Source organism: Desmodus rotundus, chromosome 4 (assembly GCF_022682495.2).
Source record: "Desmodus rotundus isolate HL8 chromosome 4, HLdesRot8A.1, whole genome shotgun sequence".
NCBI lineage: Eukaryota > Metazoa > Chordata > Mammalia > Chiroptera > Phyllostomidae > Desmodus > Desmodus rotundus.
Window position 1 is genome coordinate 98,919,089 of NC_071390.1, and position 20,450 is coordinate 98,939,538.

The window sequence follows — 20,450 nt, forward strand, 5'->3', positions numbered from 1 at the left end:
ACAAGAAGGTCTTTGTAACTGAAGAAAGGAAATAATTCATCTCACTAGTGGCACACATGTTTTAGCCTTGAAGGACACCCATCCGGCTAAATTTAAGCATTCATTTGCCTCCAAGTCAGATGTTCTAAAATGGAAGATGCAGTAATTAACTGCTTACCCAAAGATTATTTTGTAATCAGTTAAAAAAAATAAAGTCTCCTGTCCTTGAATTGTGAAAGTAGGCATACTTTACAATTTAACTCTCACTCCAAAAATAGCTAAAGTTGAAAGCTGTAAGTCTGGAATATGACTCAGATATGTGCAGAAAAATGAAACAGGGCCACCTTCTTATACCACACGCAAGAATAAATTAAAAATGGATCAAAGACTTGGATTCAAATGTTAAACCTGAAACTATAAAAATCCTAAAAGAAAACACAGGCAGCAAAATCTTGGACATTGCTCATAGAAATTTTGTATTAGATATATCTCCTCAGGCAAGAGAAACAAAAGAAAAAATTAAACACATGGAGACTTGATCAAACTAAAAAGTTTCTGCACAGCAAAGGAAATTGACAACAAAATAAAAAGACAGCCCACAGAATGGGAGAAGATATTCACTGATACATCTGATAAAGGGTTAATATTCAACATTTTTAAAGGCAACACCAAAATTTAACAAACTTACAAAAAATTAACCAAAACTTACAAAACTCAACACCAAAAAAACAAACAACCGAATTAAAAAATGAGCAAAGGGCCTGAATAGACACTGCTCCAAAAGGACATACAGATGGACTATAGACATATGAAAAGATTCTCAACATCACTAATCATCAGAGAAATGCCAATTAAAACCAAAATGAGATACCATCTCACACCTGTCAGAATGGCTACCATCAATAAATGAACAAATAAGTGCAGGTGAGGATGAGGAGAAAGGGGAACCCTTTTGCCCTGTTGGTGAGAATGCAGACAGGTGCAGCCACTGTGGAAAGCAGTATGGACATACCTCAGAAAATTAAAAATGGATCTGCCTTTTGACCCAGTGATCCCACTTCTGGGAATATATCTGAAGGAACCCCTAACACTAAGTTGAAAGAACATAAGCACCCCTATGTCCATTGCAGCTTTGTATATATTAGCCAAGATATGGAAGCAGCCCAAGTGTCCATCAGTAGGTGAGTGGATACAACTATGGGACATTACACAATGGAACTCTACTTGGCCATAAAAAAGAGGAAAATTTTACCCTTTGCCACAGTATGGATGGACCTGGAGACCATTATGCTAAGTGAAATAAGCCAGTCAGAGAAAGACAAATGTCATATGATTGCATTCATATGTGGAATCTACTGAACAAACTGAACTAACAAGCAAAACAGAGACAGACTCATAGATGGAGAACAGATGACAGCTAGTGGGGGTGGGAGGGCAATTAGGAGTGGAGGGATTGAGCAAAAAGGAAAAAGGGCTCATCAACACGGACAACAGTGTGGTGACTGCTGGAGGAAGGGAGGGTACGGGGACTAAATGGTAATGAAAAAAATATAATAAAGATTATATTTAAAAAAATTCTCAGTAGGATACAATAAATGGGTAATTCCATCTTAAATACTGGGTAACTTTCCTTTCTCAGCAGAAAATTAATTTGATAAGATCAAAACACATGGAAAGCACAGTCTAGTGGATGAAGTTCAGATACAAAGCCAGGAGATTCTGTCACTCATCTACTATGCTCGAAGTGCTTGCAGAATGTTCCAACTTCATCCTGCCTCATGTCTGCAAATTGATGAAGTGGGAACTACTACTAAAACTGGGGTTAAATAGAGATCAGTGAGCATTGGCTGTGTATAGAGTCCTGATCATCTTAAAAGCAAAACAAAACAATAAAAAAAAGAAGAAGTCTAAGTCACTCTCAAATAAAAGAACAAAAACAACAACAAACCCAAGGTCTTTTAATAGACTATATAATGCAGTAAGACCTCTCTTAACACCATCAACATGTTCTTTGAAACTGTGACTTGAAGCATAACAATATAATGAAACCAACTATTCCCACAGACTAATTTGTATGAAGAGTTCCTACAGCATATTTCTGGCCACAAAAACATCACCAAACTTCTAAATAAATACCCAAAACACTTCTAATATTAAACATTTAAATAAATGGGAGCTATGAATCTGTTTAAGAAAGATTAATTAAAACAGGTAAACTAATTATTTTCCAATCTGTTTATTCCAGCTCAGGGTCACAGGTGGCTGAAGCCTACCCCAGCAATTCAGGGTGCAAAACAGGAACCGATCCTTGATAGGACACCCTTCCGTCACTTCCATTTTCTGATTTCTCTGTAAGAATAAAATCATGATGTGATAAGCAGGATTGGAGGGTCCTGGGGTGGGGTACTTCCACCGGATCAGTGTTTTCTTCTCCCAAGAAGCAAATGTTCCACCTGAGCCTGGAAGACAACACTCCATATCCTCTTTTACATCCGGGGAGATTTTACATGCTCCTCAAAAGAAAAACAAAATGCTGACCTCCCCAAAAGTGGCAAAGGACCACTGCCATCAGGAGACAGACAGAAAGTACACAAATGCTGCTACTCTACTGCTACATAGATGCATTTTGTGCGTGGAGAGCCTTTTCACTTAACAGGGTATAACTAACAGAATTCTAGTTTTGGATGACAAGAAAAGCAGTTTAGAAAGGCAAACAGTCACATACAAAAGCATAAATACAATTACCTTAAATTTCAGCTTGCAATAAGGGTAGTAAGTTTGACATATCCAGAAAAATTAGACAAGGTGATTTTTGGCACAGAAATATTGCCAAACACTCCACAACTTGGTGCAAGCTTTGTTTGCCAAGTCCCACAAGTGGCGTGGCATTCTCTGTGCGATGAACATTTTCTCCCCCCACTACCATCCCATTCACTAGGTGGGCAACGACGGCAGGAAAGAGACAAAGCAAGGAGACCAACACGGGGACATGAGTCTCCTGGCTATACGGTACTCTGTCAATGAAGATAACTTGCATAGACCTCGTGTACATTGCTTGCTATAACTCTATCTACTTACCAGTCAGCAATCTACCTAAAGGTTGGGATTTTACATTTTCATCTCCAGATTCATTAGTACCTAGTCCAGTGCCTGAAACATATATGTACTTAATATAGAAGTATAAAAGAGATTAGTCATAATTTAAGTCATAATTTCTCATTATAAAAAGGCTGTACTGTTCCACAGACAATGCTTATTGGCAATATAAAATAATCATTTAGTACATTATAATAGTTATAATAATAGCACTAATACCACTACTACTACTAATAGAAAATATCTGTACTGGGGTGGGGTGAAGGGATGGGGGAAAAGGCATACAACTGTAATTAAATAACAATAAATAAATTTAAAAAAAAAAATAAAATAAAAAAAAAAAAAAAAAGAAAATATCTGTACTTTATCAAGCACTGTTATAAATAATGCACATCTATTAGTTCTATTAGTAATTAATATTCTTCCCACTATCTCAGAAGGTAAGAAATTGAAGCACAGCGGGGTAAAGTAATTTACTCCAGTGAGTAAATAGTGGAGTTGAGATTCAAACCTAGCAGCTTGGTCTTAGAGACCACATCCTTAACTGCTAGAGTAACTGCCTCTTAGTGTTTAGTAACAGAATGGATGGTGAAGTCAAAAGAGAGAATTTGAGCTCTAGCTATAGCACCGTGGCAGGTAGTGATAAGGTAACTGCTCTAGCCTCAGTTACCAGATCTTCAAACTGCAGTGGAAATCTACTGTTTCCCTTTCTGACGCCCATGCCCCTTCTCCCAACGATAACTTAATGTTCATTTCAGATTCCATCTCTCTCATGTACATCCACATCGTATACCCTGCCTTTAGGAATGGAAATGTGACTCAGGCTTGTCAACCACTTTCTCCGGCCATCGTAATTGTTCTTAAACTGGTGTAACTGAAAATCTCAGGACTTGCACAGCAATCAATAAAAATGGCTTGCTCCTTTCTGGAAAACTGAGAGGATATGGAGCTAGAGTTAAATTCCTCATAGGCGCCTAAGTTTCCTCACACATCAAAAGGAAGTAATGTAGTGAAGTATACCATAGAGCTCTTATAAGAAAGGAGTAAGGTAATCACTATAGTGTGCTTAGGACAATGTCTAGCACAACATTATTACACAAAATTTTCACATTATGTTCTTAGCATCATCATTTTTGCTCAGTCCTTCCCATTTGAGTCCCTGTATAGTTTAGAATAAAGAAATCATTTCTAATTTAAATTTTGCATTTACATAAATAATAGGTGGCTGAGAAGGCCAAGATGGAATAATAACTCATACACCTCCTGTGTATTTCTTTGTACTACATGCAGTTTTCTTTTCCCCAACCCAACTATCGTACGAGAACCCATTCTGCCATAAGGATACCAGCAGATTTCAGTCATAATGAACCCAGTGGTGCTTGTTTCCTTGTCTGCCGAAGTGAAAGGACTGCGTTCTCTGGTTTCTAGTTTGATCGAGATAACAGGAAACAAAGAAATGCCCACAAAGGCAGCAAGAAAGTATGATAATTAATGACAGGACTCACTGTACTTGGAAATTTAAAGCTGCTCATTCTCTCAAGAAACACTGGTTTTTGAACCTATCCGAGAAGCACGTTCCGGAGCACTATTGCTCAAAGAAAAGCCACAGTAAGAAGAGGCCTATGAAAGGCACCGTTTACTGTTCATGCTGCCTGTGCTCATGGCTCCTGACATTAGAAGACACCTGACACTCTGTAAACCTCAGATCACTCACTGACTAGGATCAATGACCTTGAAGCTACCTATGCAAAGCATGTAGAACAGCAACTAGGACATAGTATATGTTTAATAAATATTGTGCCCCTTCCTTTGTTCTGTCTCTTCTGTTTATGAATTATATGGTTCAATGTTTTAAATTTCAAAGTAACCCACTTAAAGTTATGTCCCAAATTGTTTTTAAAATTGTTCCTAATGTATTTAGCTTAACTCCTTATATGGCATTCCCTCAGTATATGCCAACAAACAAGAACAACAAACAAAGAGAACCGCATAGACACAGGCAACAGTTAGGTGGTTACCAGAGGGAAGGGGATGCAGGGGAATAAAGGGGAAGGGTGGTCAATATATGGTGATAGAAGAAGACTTGACTTTGGGTGGCAGGCACACAATGCAATATACAGATGATGTATTATATAATTGTACACTTGAAACCTATATAACTTTATTAACCAATGCCATCCCAGTAAATTTAATTTTTTTTAAATGTAGAGAAAGCTCATTTAGAATTAGAGGTATCCAACCCGTGGCCCATGAGTTGCATGCAGCCCAGGATGGCTATGAATGCGGCCCAACACAAAATTGTAACCTTACACAAAACATTATGAGATTTTTTGTGATTGCATGTCACAGTGCATTTAATGTGTGGCCTAGCACAACTCTTCTTCTTCCAGTGTGGTCCAGAGACGCCAAAAGGCTGGACTCCCCTGGAGCTCCTAAAATTTTGCCAATTAATTATAGACATAGATTTTCAAGGCTAACATTTAACAAGAGAAAAAGAAAAGTTTTTGTGGTAAAACTACACCTATGACCATGGTCTTGATTAGTTTCTGTTAAATTTAGTCAGATTCTGTTAATAAATCTTTTGAAAGAATTCTTGTCTGCTTATGACACTACAGATCATAATCACTCATGTGCTAAACTATACAATGCAAATGTTATCTCAGTGCTTTTTAATATTCTTCAACAAGTCTTTAATGAAGTATTATCATACAATTAAGAATAACTGAAAATGACCCTCTATGTCAGGGCAAATAATTATTTGAGAGGAAGAGACAAAAATCCAGAGATAGTCCTCCTTTCTTACTTGAATGCTTCCAGGTAAACTAGATACACCCCTCCCAACACTGCAGAGATGACATGCCTCCCATCCAGAAACGGCTTTAAGAAATATTGGCCAGTTATTGTTTGAGAGAACATCTAACCTCTAATTATGCCAAAACTAAAATCATTTTGGAGAGCACAGTGACATCCAGGCGAATAATTGTAAGGAAGACCCTTCGACAAGTTAACTCATTTAGATATCTGGGGATAGTCTTGCTATTTTGATAAGTTCACTGAGCAGATGTGCTCAAATTTTAAAATTTTATAGAATTTGGCTTATTCTATGTCAGGGAAGAACATTTGACAATTTCCACTCTCAATTCTGTTTTCAAAGATAATTTCTCTCATGCTTTCTTTTGGTGTCTACTGGGACTCTAATCAAGTATTTGTTCAAGCAATTGACCAGATACAACCTTGCTCTCTCTGAAAAGTTCTGACCTTGCTAGCAATTATGACTGCAGGCCACATCCCTGCAGAGATAGAGTCGCCCTCTGTTCAGTCAAAAATATCTGTCTTTGATTAAAACACTAAAGAAGTATTTATCATCCTTGACAGCATTGGCTATATTGGTTTTCCAACTATCTCGTCTGAAATGAGCACTGGACAGAAACCGTCAAGCCACCTCTTCTGAGGCCCATGCCCCCAAATTGGTGATTTCTGTCACCTTGTCTACCTAAATAATTTAACATCTAAGTCTTGGGGACAACAAGCTGGTGAATCTGCTCTAGATCTTAGTATTATTCAAAAACTATATTATATGACCATTTTCTATCTCACTGGACCCCCCCCCAATTTTCCAAGAGGGAGACTTAATCTAATACACTTAAGAAAGAAAATGCTAAGCAGTTTGGGTGAGTTCCTGATAAATAAGCAACATATTTTAATATTTTATTGCTGATATTTTTATATTGGCCTTATTTCCTCTGACTTTGCTAACTCATTTTTCAATTCAAGGCATTCTTTTATAGATTATCATTGACTAGAAACAGGTATACAACTCTTTCTCCTCCTATTATTATCCTCTCCTCCTTCCTTTCCTTTTCTATCTTACAATCTTTATGTTTTTTTTTGTTTTTTTTTTTTTAGATTTATTTATTTATTTAATTTTTTTTTAAATATATTTATTGATTATGCTATTACAGTTGTCCCATTTCCCCCCCACTCCACTCCATCCTGCCCACCCCCCTCCCTCCCACATTCCCCCCCTATAGTTCATGTCCATAGGTCATACTTATAAGTTCTTTGGCTTCTACATTTCCTACACTATTTTTACCCTCCCCCTGTCTATTTTCCACCTATCATCTATGCTACTTATTCTCTGTACCTTTCCCCCTCTCTCCCCCTCCCACTCCCTTAATGACAACCCTCATGTTCTAGTTGTTTGCCTAGTTTGCTCTCATTTTTGTTTTATGTGTGGCCGTTAATAACTGTGAGTTTGCTGTCATTTTTACTGTTCCAATTTTTGATCTTCTTTTTCTTAGGTAACTCCCTTTAACATTTCATATAATAAGGGCTTGGTGATGATGAGCTTCTTTAACTTGACCTTATCTGAGAAGCACTTTATCTTCCCTTCCATTCTAAGTGATAGCTTTGCTGGATACAGTAATCTTGGATGTAGGTCCTTGCGTTTAATCTTGGGTAATGTAATTATAATGTGCCTTGGTGTGTTCCTCCTTGGGTCCAGCTTCTTTGGGACTCTCTGAGCTTCCAGTACTTCCTGGAAGTCTATTTCCTTTGCCAGATCGGGGAAGTTCTCCTTCATTATTTGTTCAAATAAGTTTTCAATTTTTTGTTCTTCCTCTTCTCCTTCTGGCACCCCTATAATTTGGATGTGGGAACGTTTCAAGGCGTCCGGGAGGTTCCTAAGCCTCTCCTCATTTTTCCAAGTTCTTGTTTCTTCATTCTTTTCTGTTTGGATGTTTGTTTCTTCCTTCTGGTCCACACCATTGATTTGAGTCCCAGTTTCCTTCTCATCACTATTGGTTCCCTGTACATTTTCCTTTGTTTCTCTTAGCATAGGCTTCATTTTTTCATCTGTTTTTCGAATAGATTCAACCAAGTCTGTGAGCATATTGATAACCAGTGCTTTGAACTGTGCATCTGATAGGTTGGCTATCTCTTCCTCGCTTAGTTGTATTTTTTCTGGAGCTTTGAAGTGTTCTGTCATTTGGGCCTTTTTTTTTTTTTTTTTTGTCTTGGCGCGTCTGTTACTTTAAGGGGCGGAGCCTTAGGTGTTCACCAGGGCGGGGTAACGCTGGTCGCTGAGCTGTGACGCTGTATGTGGGGGAGGGGCCGAGCGCTGTACGTGGGGGAGGGGCCGAGCGGGAGCAATGGCGCCGGCCTCACTGTCCTCCGGCTTCAATCTTTCACTCCGCTACCCACAATCAAACTGGGCCACTCTGGTGCTGGTTCCCGAGTAAGTGGGCCTGTGCACACTCTAGGCCCCTGTGGGTCTCTCCAACAACCTCTTCTGTGAGGCTGGGAGTCTCTCCTGCTGCCGCCCCAACCCCCAGGGGTGCTTTCAATCAGAGGTTTGAGGCTTTATTTCCTGGAGCTGGAGCCCTGGGTTGCATGGTCTGCTTCGTTGCCCGCCGTTAGTCAGGTTTATCTGTGGGCGAATTTGGTGCCGCGGGGTGCTACCCGCTGCTCTGCCTGCCCCACTCTCCGCCACTCTGAGTCCGGCCCTCTCGGTTTATCTGCGCAGATGTGGGGCCGCCGCAGGGTCTGCTAGTGCTCCGACTGCCTGCCCCGTTCGTCCCACACTCCGCCAGTCTCAGTCCCGCCACAGCCACGCGAGTCCTCTCCACCCCGGTGCCCGTCTCCGCCCCTCCTACCAGTCTGGATGAATGGTTATTTTCTATTTTCTTGGTGTTGGTCCCCCTTGCTGTTCGATTCTCTGTCAGTTCTGGTTGTGCGAGGAGGCGCAGTGTGTCTACCTACGCCGCCATCTTGGTTCTCCTCCAATCTTTATGTTTTATATTTCTTTTTTCTTCATCTGCTTCATGCTTGTGCTACATACTATATGCCTATGCTGCTTGTACCTTTATATCCTAGCAGCAAACAATTCAAAATAAAACACAATTTTATTTATAATTATATCAAAACATAAGATACTTAGGCATAAACTTAACAGAACAAGAACTCTACATTGTAAACAGTAAGATATTGCTGAGAAAAATTAAAGAAGACTCAAAACTTTGAAGAGAAACAACACAGCCATTCATTGAATGACTCGATATTGTTAGGACGTCAGTTGTCCCAAATCAGTTCAATGCAATCCCAATCAGGACATCAACGGACATTTTTAGAAACTGAGAAGTTTATTATACAATTTATATGTAGATGCAAACAACCAAGAATAGCTGAAGCAATCTTGAAACAAAAGAACAATGCTGGAAAATTTATATTTCCTGACTTCGAGATTTACTATAAAGCTAGAGTAATTAGGACAGTATGGTGCTGGCATTAGGATAGGAAAATAGATAAATAAAACAAGACAGAAGGCCAGAAGCAGACCATATAAATGGTCATTTGATTTTCAATAAAAGCACCAAAGCAAGCAAATGGGGAAAGGAAAGTCCTTCAAACAAATAAAGCTAGAATAACTGAATATCCATATGGCAAAAATTAAACATGAGGACCATGTACAAATATTAAATTGAGGAAGATCAAAGAACCAATATTAAATATAAAACTATCATGCTTCTAGAAGAAAACATGACAATATCTTCATGACTTGGGAGGAGGCAAAGGTTTCTCAGAAGGGATACAGAAAGCAATAACCATAAAAAAATATGGATACATTAAAATTCATCATAAATAATTTTTTCTCATGAAGATAAACCTGAAAAATGAATAGACAAGTCAGACTGGCAGAAAATATTCACAAAATATATCTAGCAAAATATATGTATGGAGACTATAGAAAATATACAAAGAATGCTTATAAATCAGTAATAAAAAGACAGGCCACTTAAAAATAGGAACAAAAGTTGAACAGATATGTATGTCATGATGTGAATGCCCAATAGCTACATGAAAAGAGCTTAACATCTTTAGTCATCCTGGAAATGAAACTAAAATCTACAGTGAGATATCACTACATAGTGGCTAAAAGTAAAAGAATGAACATACCAACTGCTGGAAGGAATATGGAGGAACCAGAACTCTCACACACACTGTTAGTAGTAATGCGAAAGGTACAGTACTTCAGAAAAAGGTCTGGTAGTTTCTAGTATTAATTATATACCTACCCTAAAAGTTATCAATTCAACTGCTACATATTTACCCAGGAATATGAAAATATTTGCGCACAAAAAGGACAACAAAAATATTCCTCAAAACTTTAATAGTCAAAACCTGGAAATATCCCAGGAGTTCATACACAGAAAATTGCTAAACCCCCAGTTCATAGCAATTTTTATGAAATTTCTCTACCTCTCACATTCATAAAATAGAATACACTTCAGCAATAAAAATGAATGAGCTATATATAATAAATGAAACCACATAGATGACTTCTAGAAACATTACGGTGAGTGAAAGAAGCCCTACACAAAAGAATATATACCATATAATTCTAACTCTATATATTACTAGAATAAACAAACAGACCTAAGGTGAAAAATGAAGAAAAATGGTTACTGCTGGGAGACAGAAATAGAATGAAGGGCAAAGATTTACTGAGAAGGGGCGTGAGGGAAATTTCTAGGATGATGACGAGATCTGACTTTGATACATGTGGGGTTATATGAGCGCGTGCATCTGTCAAAATTCATCAACTGATACACAAACTTTTGTACTTCACTGAATACAAATTTTACCTAAAAGAATACACACACACATGCTAATTCTAGTTAACGATATGTAGATTGGAAGATTTAGGGATCCTACATCTGTGACTTACTTTGAAATACACCAAAATTATAGCATGAGTTAATGACCAAATAGTAAGATGAATAGATTATGTGATACAGCTAAAGTTGGCAAAATGTTAATTGTAGAATATTGATATATTGTACAATTCTTTCAACTTTGCTTAGTTTAACAAATTTTTATAATAAAATACTAACCAAGAAAAAAAATTAAGTTAAGATGACATAAAGACATTTTCAGATGGCCAAAATCTGTGAGAATTTGTCAGCATCAGATCTGAACTAAAATATATTTTAAAGGAAGTTTTTCAGGCTGAAGGAAAATGATACCAGATGGAAGCCTGGATCAAAACAAAGTAATGAAGAATTCAGGAAACAGTAAATACACGGTTAAACCTAAAATTTTTTTTCTCATTTCTCAAGATTGTCAAAGAAATTGGTTAAAGCAAAAACAGTAACAATGTATGATCAGTTTTATAATATATGTAAAAGGTTTTTTTAGTAAACACAAATTTTAAAATGTATGAACAATACTCAAAAGATGTGGAAGGGAAAGTAGACTTATATTGTTATAAGATTCCTACATTATACGTTAATTGGCACAATATCAATTCATAAAATACTGTGGTAAATTAAAGATCTATATTGTAATCCTTACTACGATCACTAAAAAAAAGAAAAAATGTATAGCTAAAAATGAAGACAAAGACAAAAAAAAAAAATCCAAAAAAACCTCTGAGCCTCTTGCCTGACTCCAAGTGCTTCCTGAATTGTAGTTCTTTTACATGTTGACACTATGATTTATCAACTTAGTTTTTGCTTTTCAAACATTCCTTGACAGGAAATTGTACTGCTTAATTTCATTACTATTTCATCCCTCTTTTGTCTTTATGACTATAAACAGCACCACAGAATAAAATTCAAAGTGTTACCAAATTTTAACTAACCAAACTGTGGTAGGCAGAATTCTAAGATGGCTCCCAAGATGTTTGCTCCCTAATGTGCACCTGATAATCCCCCAAATTATAAATATGATGAATTTCATTCCCGCGATCACATTATATTATATGACACAGTTGATTTTAGGAAAGTGGGGCTGCCCTGACTGGTGTGGCTCAGTGGGCTGGGCGACATCCTGTAAACCATAACGTCCCTGGTTCAATCCCAGGTTGCCTGCACATGCCTGGGTTGTGGGCCAGGTCCCAGGTTGGAGATGTACAAGAAGCAAACACACATTGATGTTTCTCTACCTCTCTCTCTCCTTTTCTTCCACTAAAAATAAATACATACATAAAAAGAAAAAGAAGATGAAAGGGGGGTTGTCCAGATGAGGCAGATCTTATCACATGAGTCCTTGAAATCCAGATCTAGAGGTTAGAGGCAGAGAAAATAAGAGAATGCAGATGGCCTCTAGGAGCGGAGAGCAGCCCCTGACTGACAGTAATCACAGAAACGGGGACCTCAGTCCTACAACTGCAAGGAGCTGAATTCTGCCAATAGCCTGAAGGAACTTAGAAGTGCATTCTTCTTCAGAGCCATGAGAATGGAAATGAACAATTTGTTTCCTCTAATCATGCTATAAAGAAAAACTCCAAGAAAACAGCTAACAAATTAATAAAATGACATTTGCTTCATACTTTCACAAAAACTCATTTGTCTGGGAAATAAAATTATGGCACAAGATTGAAAAGGAAGGTAACAGGAAAACAATTCAAACTGCATGTAAACTAAAAACATATTTAGTTCCATTGATAGTTAATTTACAGCACATCAACTATACTCACAAACTCTTACACTACCTTCTTCAGTATAAAGAACAATAAAAAACTATAGTATACATGTTTAAAAAAGTGTAGTCAATTAGGGGAGGTAAATTCCCTTAAAATCTCCCTTAATTCTATAATTGCAGGCAAACAATTACAGGCTAGAAGGGGAAAGTTACCTTGCAACTAAAGAGATACAATATAATAAGGGAATTTGGAGAAGGAAAAAATATAATTTTTGCTTTGGTTCAGCGGTATGGTATAACAGAGGGATACAAAGAGAGCTAAGTGAATTACTTGAAGAAGGGCTATACATTGTGTGAAGGAATGAAAATACACTGTTGGAAAATGTGCAGTCGTCGTGGTGTACTTCTATTCTCTGGCACTCATCTTCTCAACTGTATATTGGTAACAATAAAACTACTTGTACAATTTAGACACTATTTGGAAATAGAGTTAGATTGAAGTCATATGACTAGATAATGACTTTTCTTCACTCACAAACACACTCATACAATAAAAACAACCAAATGCTTTTAAGCAGAGAATGGACTGATTTTGAAAATATTAATATGCTAGCAGAAAGCAGGAGTGACTGGAATATAGAAAGATTAAGGCAGGAAGCCCAGTTAGGAGAAAGTTGCCATGTAATAATCAGGCTGTTTGTTAATGAAGGCCTGAACTAAAGATGGTAGAGGACAGCAGAGATGCAAGAAACATCACCAGGGCTCAGGTAAAGATACTTGACAACGAATAGGATCTGGAGTGTGGGAGAGGGAGAAAACAAAAGATAACTGCAAGCCCTGACCAGTGTGGCTCCGTCGGTTGGACATCGTCCTGCAAAGAGAAAGGTTGCCCCATCAATTCCTGGTCAGGGCCTGTGCCTGGTTTGCGGGTTTGGTTCCTGGTCCAGGTGCACATGGGAGGCAACTGACCCGTGCTTCTCTCTCACATTCATGTTTCTCGTCCTCTCTTTCTCCCTCCCATCTTTTCCCTCTAAAGACAAATAAAATCTTAAAAAAAAAAAAAAAAGATAACTGCAAAATTCCAAGCCTGAGTGAAGAGCATCTTTTGGTATTACTTTCTGTCTTTAAACAAAACGAGTAAAATAGGAAGAAAAAATATGTGTCAGTTACATAAATTTCTAAGTTACTTGACTACATTGCAATAATTTCAAAGGCACTTTGAAACGAGGGCTGTTGAAGGGAGAAAATTAATAAGCATCTCAACTTCCACCATCAGGTTATATCCTAAAATAAGAATCTTACATTCTAAATATTTATGATGACTACGCCATGTGGCTTATCCAACTCTGGACTGCATTCTACAATGTGTCCAAAATTCTTCGGAATACCTAATTCAGTGAGTAGGCAATCTTTTAATAGGGGCATTTACAACTTATTCTTCCAAGTTAAGTCAGATCAGGTTTTCCACCAACCCAGTGAACAGCTGCAGACATAGCCGGCTTCCCGTCAAAGTCTCCACACATAACCCCTGCAATGCTGAGCTTTCTCTGGTAAATTTTCAAAACCATAACCCTAAAAACACATGACAAAATACATTTTATTAAAGAACACACCTTCACTACTCACCCCATCTTCACTTGCAAATTTAAGGACAATGCAGAACCTTTCCTGTATGTGCCAAAATCTGCTGAATATCTGTCTGTGAATTACAGTTACTGGCACTTTTATCGATTAAGTAAAAGTACATGCTCTGAATAATACTAACACAAAAGGCAAATACTTTCCAAATAGCATCTAGACTTAAAAGGCAAACCATTTCCTCATGCTTGCTTTAATAGGAGTGATGAAGATATATCTTTTTTTTCAACATTCTCTGGAAAATCTTTCGGAAAGGAGTTAAGATTTAATTTCTCCACTTTTCAGTATCTTAAATCTGGCTTTAGGGTAGCAATTAAACAGATTCACAGACATCAAATATAGGACGACTTCAAACTTGGTAATGTTTGTGAAGGCCCTATTCCACCTCTAGTACTTCTGGATATCCCCTTAATGTTCTACCCTCTCTCTCTCTTCATAGACTGAACTACTTCTTTCTTCTGCCCCAACTACCCTAAATGAATACAGAATAATTTTAAGAAATATTTCTTATCTACCTTGCTATGAGGCTAGCCCAGAGGCGTTGGAAAGGCCAGGAAGGCAGGGAGGAACTAAAGTCCCCTGTCAGTAACTGGCACCCAACGACTGAGCTGTTGGAAACAGATCATCCGCTCCAGTTAAGCTTTGACGGCCACAGCTCCAGCTGATACACTGCAGCCTCGTGCGGCCCTAAGCTAGAAGGACTCTGTTAAGCCATTTCTGAATTCCTGACCCAGAGAAAGTATAAGAAGTGATAAATATTTATTGCTGTTTTAAAGCCACTAAGTGTTGTGGTAATTCGTTAAGAAGCAATAACTAATTCACACTATTTCTTCTAAACAAAGAAATATAAAGAAGTATGCCACAGGATCAAGCATCTTCATTACCAACATACTACTGTTGCCATATGAAGTATTCACAAGTCAAGTCAAAAAATAACTCAACTGGCTTTTTTTCAAAAAAAAAAAAAAGAAAGTACAATTTACATAGGTGAAAAGCACATACCTTAAGTGAAAATTTCAGTGAGTTTGGGAAGTTTTGGAAGAACATGTACCATATAATGCCTTGATCAGAAAGTAAAAAATTTCTATTACCGCATACAGGTCCCTCAAGGTTACTTTGAATCAGTTCTATTACCCCTTCCCACAAGCAGAGTCAAGCACTATTTTATATCCACCACCTTGGAACGTCATATAAATAGAAGAAAACTATAAAATAGAAATGTTCTATTTTTCTTTCTATCTCGGTGACATTCCATCTTTCTAGAACGTCACATAAATAGAAGAAAACAATCTCTTGTGTCTGGTTCTTCTGCTCTGCGTAGTAGTCTTAAGGTTCATCGTGTTTTGCGCATACCAGGATCGGTCCTGCACACCCTGATTTGTTTACTCACCCTCCCACTGATGGACACTTCAGTTCTCCCCAGTTTGGGGCTACCGTCAATAACGTTTCTGGGACTATTCTTGAGCAAATATTTTGGTGGCCATATATTTTTCCTTTCTCTTGGTTAAATACGGTGGCAGGGCAGGGGCAGGAGTAAGGCAAATGAGATACCTAGGGCACAAAATTGGAGCAGGTCCTCTAATGAGGAATAGGATGGCTGGATCATAAAATAGATGTTTCTGTAACAATTCAGCCTTTTAAATTATAGCACTGTAACTTTACACTTAGATTTGTCTCAGATTTTTCTGTCAGAAAATCTACCATTTAGTGAAAGAAAACATAAAAATACATACTTGTAAAGGCATTTGGTCAATATTATATTATCAAATATAATGTATATTAAGTAAAATATAAAGTTGAGAATAACTTCCTTTAGAATGATCCCTATATGAAGTAAAACTCCTTGTTTTACAGAAGAAAAGTAATTAAGAGTATCGTCCGAGGCTGCCTAGTAGCCTGAGGCTTCTTCATCATATACACTGAATTACAAATCTTTACTCCAATGTAACCCAGGCTGAATTTAAAGTGTTTCTTTCCATAAAGATGTGGCTACAATTAGTTTTCAATTTTAATGTCAAACAGCTTTCATAGCCTCAGTGACCTATAAAGTATAAATTTAAACCGGTGAGCAAAGAGTATTATGTTCTTAAAAAATAAAAGCTAAGATCTGTGACACGCAAAAATTGTAAATATAAAACCACATTTACTAAGTAAGCTTAAGGTGTTCCTTTTTTTAATTTAAAAAAATTTTTTGTTGTTGTTAAAGATTTTTTAAAACGTATATAATATGTTTATTACTAAGATGTATGTAATATAGTTATTATAAAAGAATCTTGAACACATTCCTTTCTCTGATTCACATTGTATGTTTTTTTTAAAAATATATGATACTTCATCTGTCTTTATAAGAGTCACAATAATTGGGTAAAAAAATATAACATAAATGCTTACACTTTTGTTACTAATTTATAAACTATCCCTTTCATTTTAAAAATCAAAGTAATAAACTGATATAATATCAACTACATAAATTACAAAAATAGACTTATTTTCTTTTTATTATTAGTATTGTCTATTTATTTACTTTTTGGCTTCTTATTTTTTTTATTGTTGTTCAAGTACACTTGTCTCCATTTCCCCCACCACTCTCCCCACCCCAGTCACCCCCACCCTCGATACTGCCCCTCTTTGGTTTTGTCCATGTGTCCTTTATACATGTTCCTGAGAACCTTATTAATCTCTTAACCTCAGCTAGAGAACTGCTTAGTAAACAAAATATTTCAAATTGCCATGTATATACTCCATAGGGATTTTTTTGTCAAGCACTTTAGAGAATGCCTACCTCACAAAAGCTGAACACTGGATAATGTCGACAATAAATTTCTATGAGTTCTTTGAATTAAATTACCCAAAATGAAAATCTGCACCTGGATTTTATTATTAAACAAGTAACAGAAGAAACTAAAACCCTGTATTTTCTAAGTAAAATGCCTTTTTATTTGCCACCTTCTGTGTTTCACTTAAATTCCCTGATATTACACAGTACCTCACAGGCTTCCTTTCCCGAAGTAAGTCTTCTAGACTCCGTTCACAGTGCTCAGCCACCACCACCAGTCTCTCTGAATAAAGCAAAACAACCCATTTTATATTTTATTAATACAATGTTTTAATAACAAAATAATACACTCTACTAAAGATATTAACAAATAGTACAAATGCTATTATAAAAGAGATTTTTAAATTCTATATTACCGACATAATTACCAAATATATAGAAATGTATGATCAATGTTCAATAAAACAATACATTCAATAACAATTTCTTTTCATCTCATGTTTTTCTCTAGAGTTTCTCCCATCAGGAAAAGTAGGTAGAAAGACTTACCTTTGGAAAAAGGTGATCCTTCCTCTGACACAGGCTAAGAGAAGGAAAAGTTTGGCTGAAGATATAAAACAATTTTGAAGGAAAGGGAAAATTGGGTGCTAGCTAGAGATTATCTTCACAGCCTGGGTCCAACGCAAGATCTGTGAAATTGAGTTCAGAAACTCAAGAAAAATAGAAAGCCCTGAATCATGACTATGAAGAAGGAACAGAAAATTGACTTGGGATTGTTTATAACATCATGGGGCCTTCTAAGACTAAATAATAATAAAAATGTTGGTGGGCACAATCAATATTATGATATAATTTTTATTTTTCCAACAGAACTAGGAATAGCACAGTGCTGAGATTCTGTGCATACTTTTTTCCTTCATTAGTGACCCTAGTGACTAACACATTGTCTGACATAGTATCAACTATGTAAGAGGAACAGAGAAATACCTAGGTTTCAACTGGTCAGGATTTGGTAAGGTTAATTCAGAAGAGATCAAGGGTTTAAAAGAAATTGGGCTACTGTGAATATCCACACAAGTGGGTTCTAGGTTAGATAAGAAAGAAGGTTCATGTAAAATACAGATAGCAGACAAGGTAAAGAAGTGAAGGTGAGACTGGGAATAGTGAAAATTGCATAGAGGTGTGGTGAATTCAGAGTAGCAAAGGTAGAAAAGTGAGATAGCAGGAGATGGGAAAGGAGAATTTCAGAGTAGGAAATCCAGTAAAAGGGAAAACTCAGTAACGGCTAGTTCAAGGTATAGTCTTACACGGAGGAGGAGAGATGAAGGACGAGGTATACAGGCAGGCAGCCGTGTGAGGTGCGAGGACGGGATGTCGTGTGGGTCACATTTTGGAAGCTGAAGCTGTCGGAGGCGGGGGCATTATACAGAATGATCTGAAACACTAAAATTAAAAATGATCTAAATAAAAGCTATCACTTTCAGAAGAAAGACTCTAAGTGATCTAAACAGGAACTTAAAAGGAATTAAATCTGAAAACACTAAATGAGGAAAAAGAGAATTGGAAAGAAAATCATGAAATAAGGTCTAATTCTTCAGTTCAATAAAGAAAGAGCATGGAAAGCTGAACTCCAAGTGATTTAGTACAGTTATGAAGTTCTAGAAGGAAAAAGAAAATAATACTTCAGAAAACCAAAATGGGAAGCTGCATTCCTTTGCCTTCCATCTAACCACAGTTTGTCCGTTCTCTGTACGGCTATGTGGCTGTCTCTCCAGGGTCTACTCTGTCGACTGGCATCTCTTCCACCCAAACTGAAATGTTTCTAGGTCTCCCCTCTTAGATTCTGGTTCTTCACATTGTGTGTCTCCTCATTTATTATGAAGGCTGAAAAACTCTCACATTTTATCTCAAACCCAAAACTCTCTTTTGAACTCCAGACTTGTATAGACAATTTCTGACTTTAATATATAAAAGTCACCTCAAACTCTCCAAAACCCCAAATAAACATATAGTTTGCTCTTTAAGCCTGTTCCCTTTAGTACTATTTCAGTAAATGGCACCACTATTCTGGCAGCTGCTCCAGCTAGAAATTCAGGAGAAATCTCCCGTTCTCAAATCCAAACAAAATGTTGTGGTATTTCTATCCCCCAGCTGTTTCCAGAATCAGTAGTTTGCTCTACCTGCCACAATCTGGGTCCAAGCCAGCATCATCTCTTGTTTCTTAACTGATTTTCTCACATTAATCCTTATTCCCTTCTAATATTTTCATAGTACAGTCCAACTGATAATATAATACATCAGAATATATAATTTCCTCTCTAGCTTTAATTTTGTTATTTATCCCTTGCTCACCAACTTCCATGCACACTGGACTTCTTCCCCTGCTTCCTGCCTTAAGGTACTAGTGCATGGATCCCCATTGCTTAAAATTATCTTCCCCATTCCCTTCTCCCAGTTAAGTCCTGTCATGAAACACACCGGTTACAAGCACAGACTGTTCTGTCTGGGGGAAGTCTTAGTTTTAGTACTCATTAGCTCTGTGATCCTGGGACTAATACTCATCCCAGAGAGGTCTGCTCACCTCTCTGTGCTGCAGTTTCCTCCTCTGTAAAATGAGGAAACCAACAGCACCAACCTCACAGTTATTCTGAGGTTAAAATGAGTTAATTTATAATAAGACCCTAGATTGGTGTCTGGCCCATAATAATCACTGTATAAGTGTTAGCTATTATTATTATTCTTCATTCCCCAGTTAAACGTGACTTCCTGAAGGAACACTTTTCTGATCCCCCCAAGTCAATTTGCTCCTCCTATAAGATAATCTACTCAATAGTACATTTCCTTTTGTAGCACTTGCTTTCAACTCAAAAGATCTGCATTTATTTTTATTTAATGTATTTGTTCTCCACTAGATAATGATTCCAGGAACAATGTTGGTTTTCTTCAAAATGGCACCTCAAAAGTATAAGCCTCTAATACAAAAATCCTTGTTACATGACTTAACTTGAGCAAAGGCATGATGTGGCCACTAGAAACGAATAAGAGTCTCATATGATGACAGCCATTAACTAAACTGAAATCTATCCTGTGTAGAAAAGGTATATGCTTATGTTGTAAACTAGTCATAATAATATTTCAATAGCACCGACTTTAATATAAAACATCAGAATTTATTAAAATGTGCACAGCCATTAATAATTTTGTATTTGTAAGTCTTCATAACTATGAGAGGTTTCCAAAGTGTTTGACATTAGCCTAAAATTTGTCAGGCTTCTTCTAGAAACTCCTCCAAAATATCATAAATCAGAGCATGCCAAAGCTTTATGATCCTATGGAATTTTGAATCATTATTTTATGCGGCGAGCCATGATGCTTCACAGAATATCAAAGTTTCTCCCAGAGGTAATGAAGTGTATACCAAAACAATGTTTCAAATAAAAACCAGTTTTTTTAGAGAAATCAATACAGAGTTTTCATCCTGAAACTCTGGATCACTGTTGAGAAATAACTTCTGTTTGTTATAAAAACAATATAGTTT

The 20,450-nt window shown here is 37.0% G+C and overlaps 1 protein-coding gene across 5 annotated transcripts in view; it reads right to left on the reverse strand.

Annotated features, from left to right (window-relative positions):
• TBCK (TBC1 domain containing kinase) overlaps positions 1 to 20,450 on the reverse strand; it is a 196,666-nt gene that overhangs the window by 164,496 nt on the left and 11,720 nt on the right. For 4 of the 5 annotated variants that reach the window (XM_024574746.3, XM_024574745.3, XM_053922135.1 and 1 more), the window contains exon 3: positions 17,123 to 17,195. In XM_024574746.3, the coding sequence (XP_024430514.2) occupies positions 17,123 to 17,195 (73 nt within the window). Of the gene's footprint in view, positions 1 to 15,526; positions 16,059 to 17,122; positions 17,196 to 20,450 lie in introns of those variants that run through there. The other variant, XM_024574747.4, reaches the window with a different exon arrangement.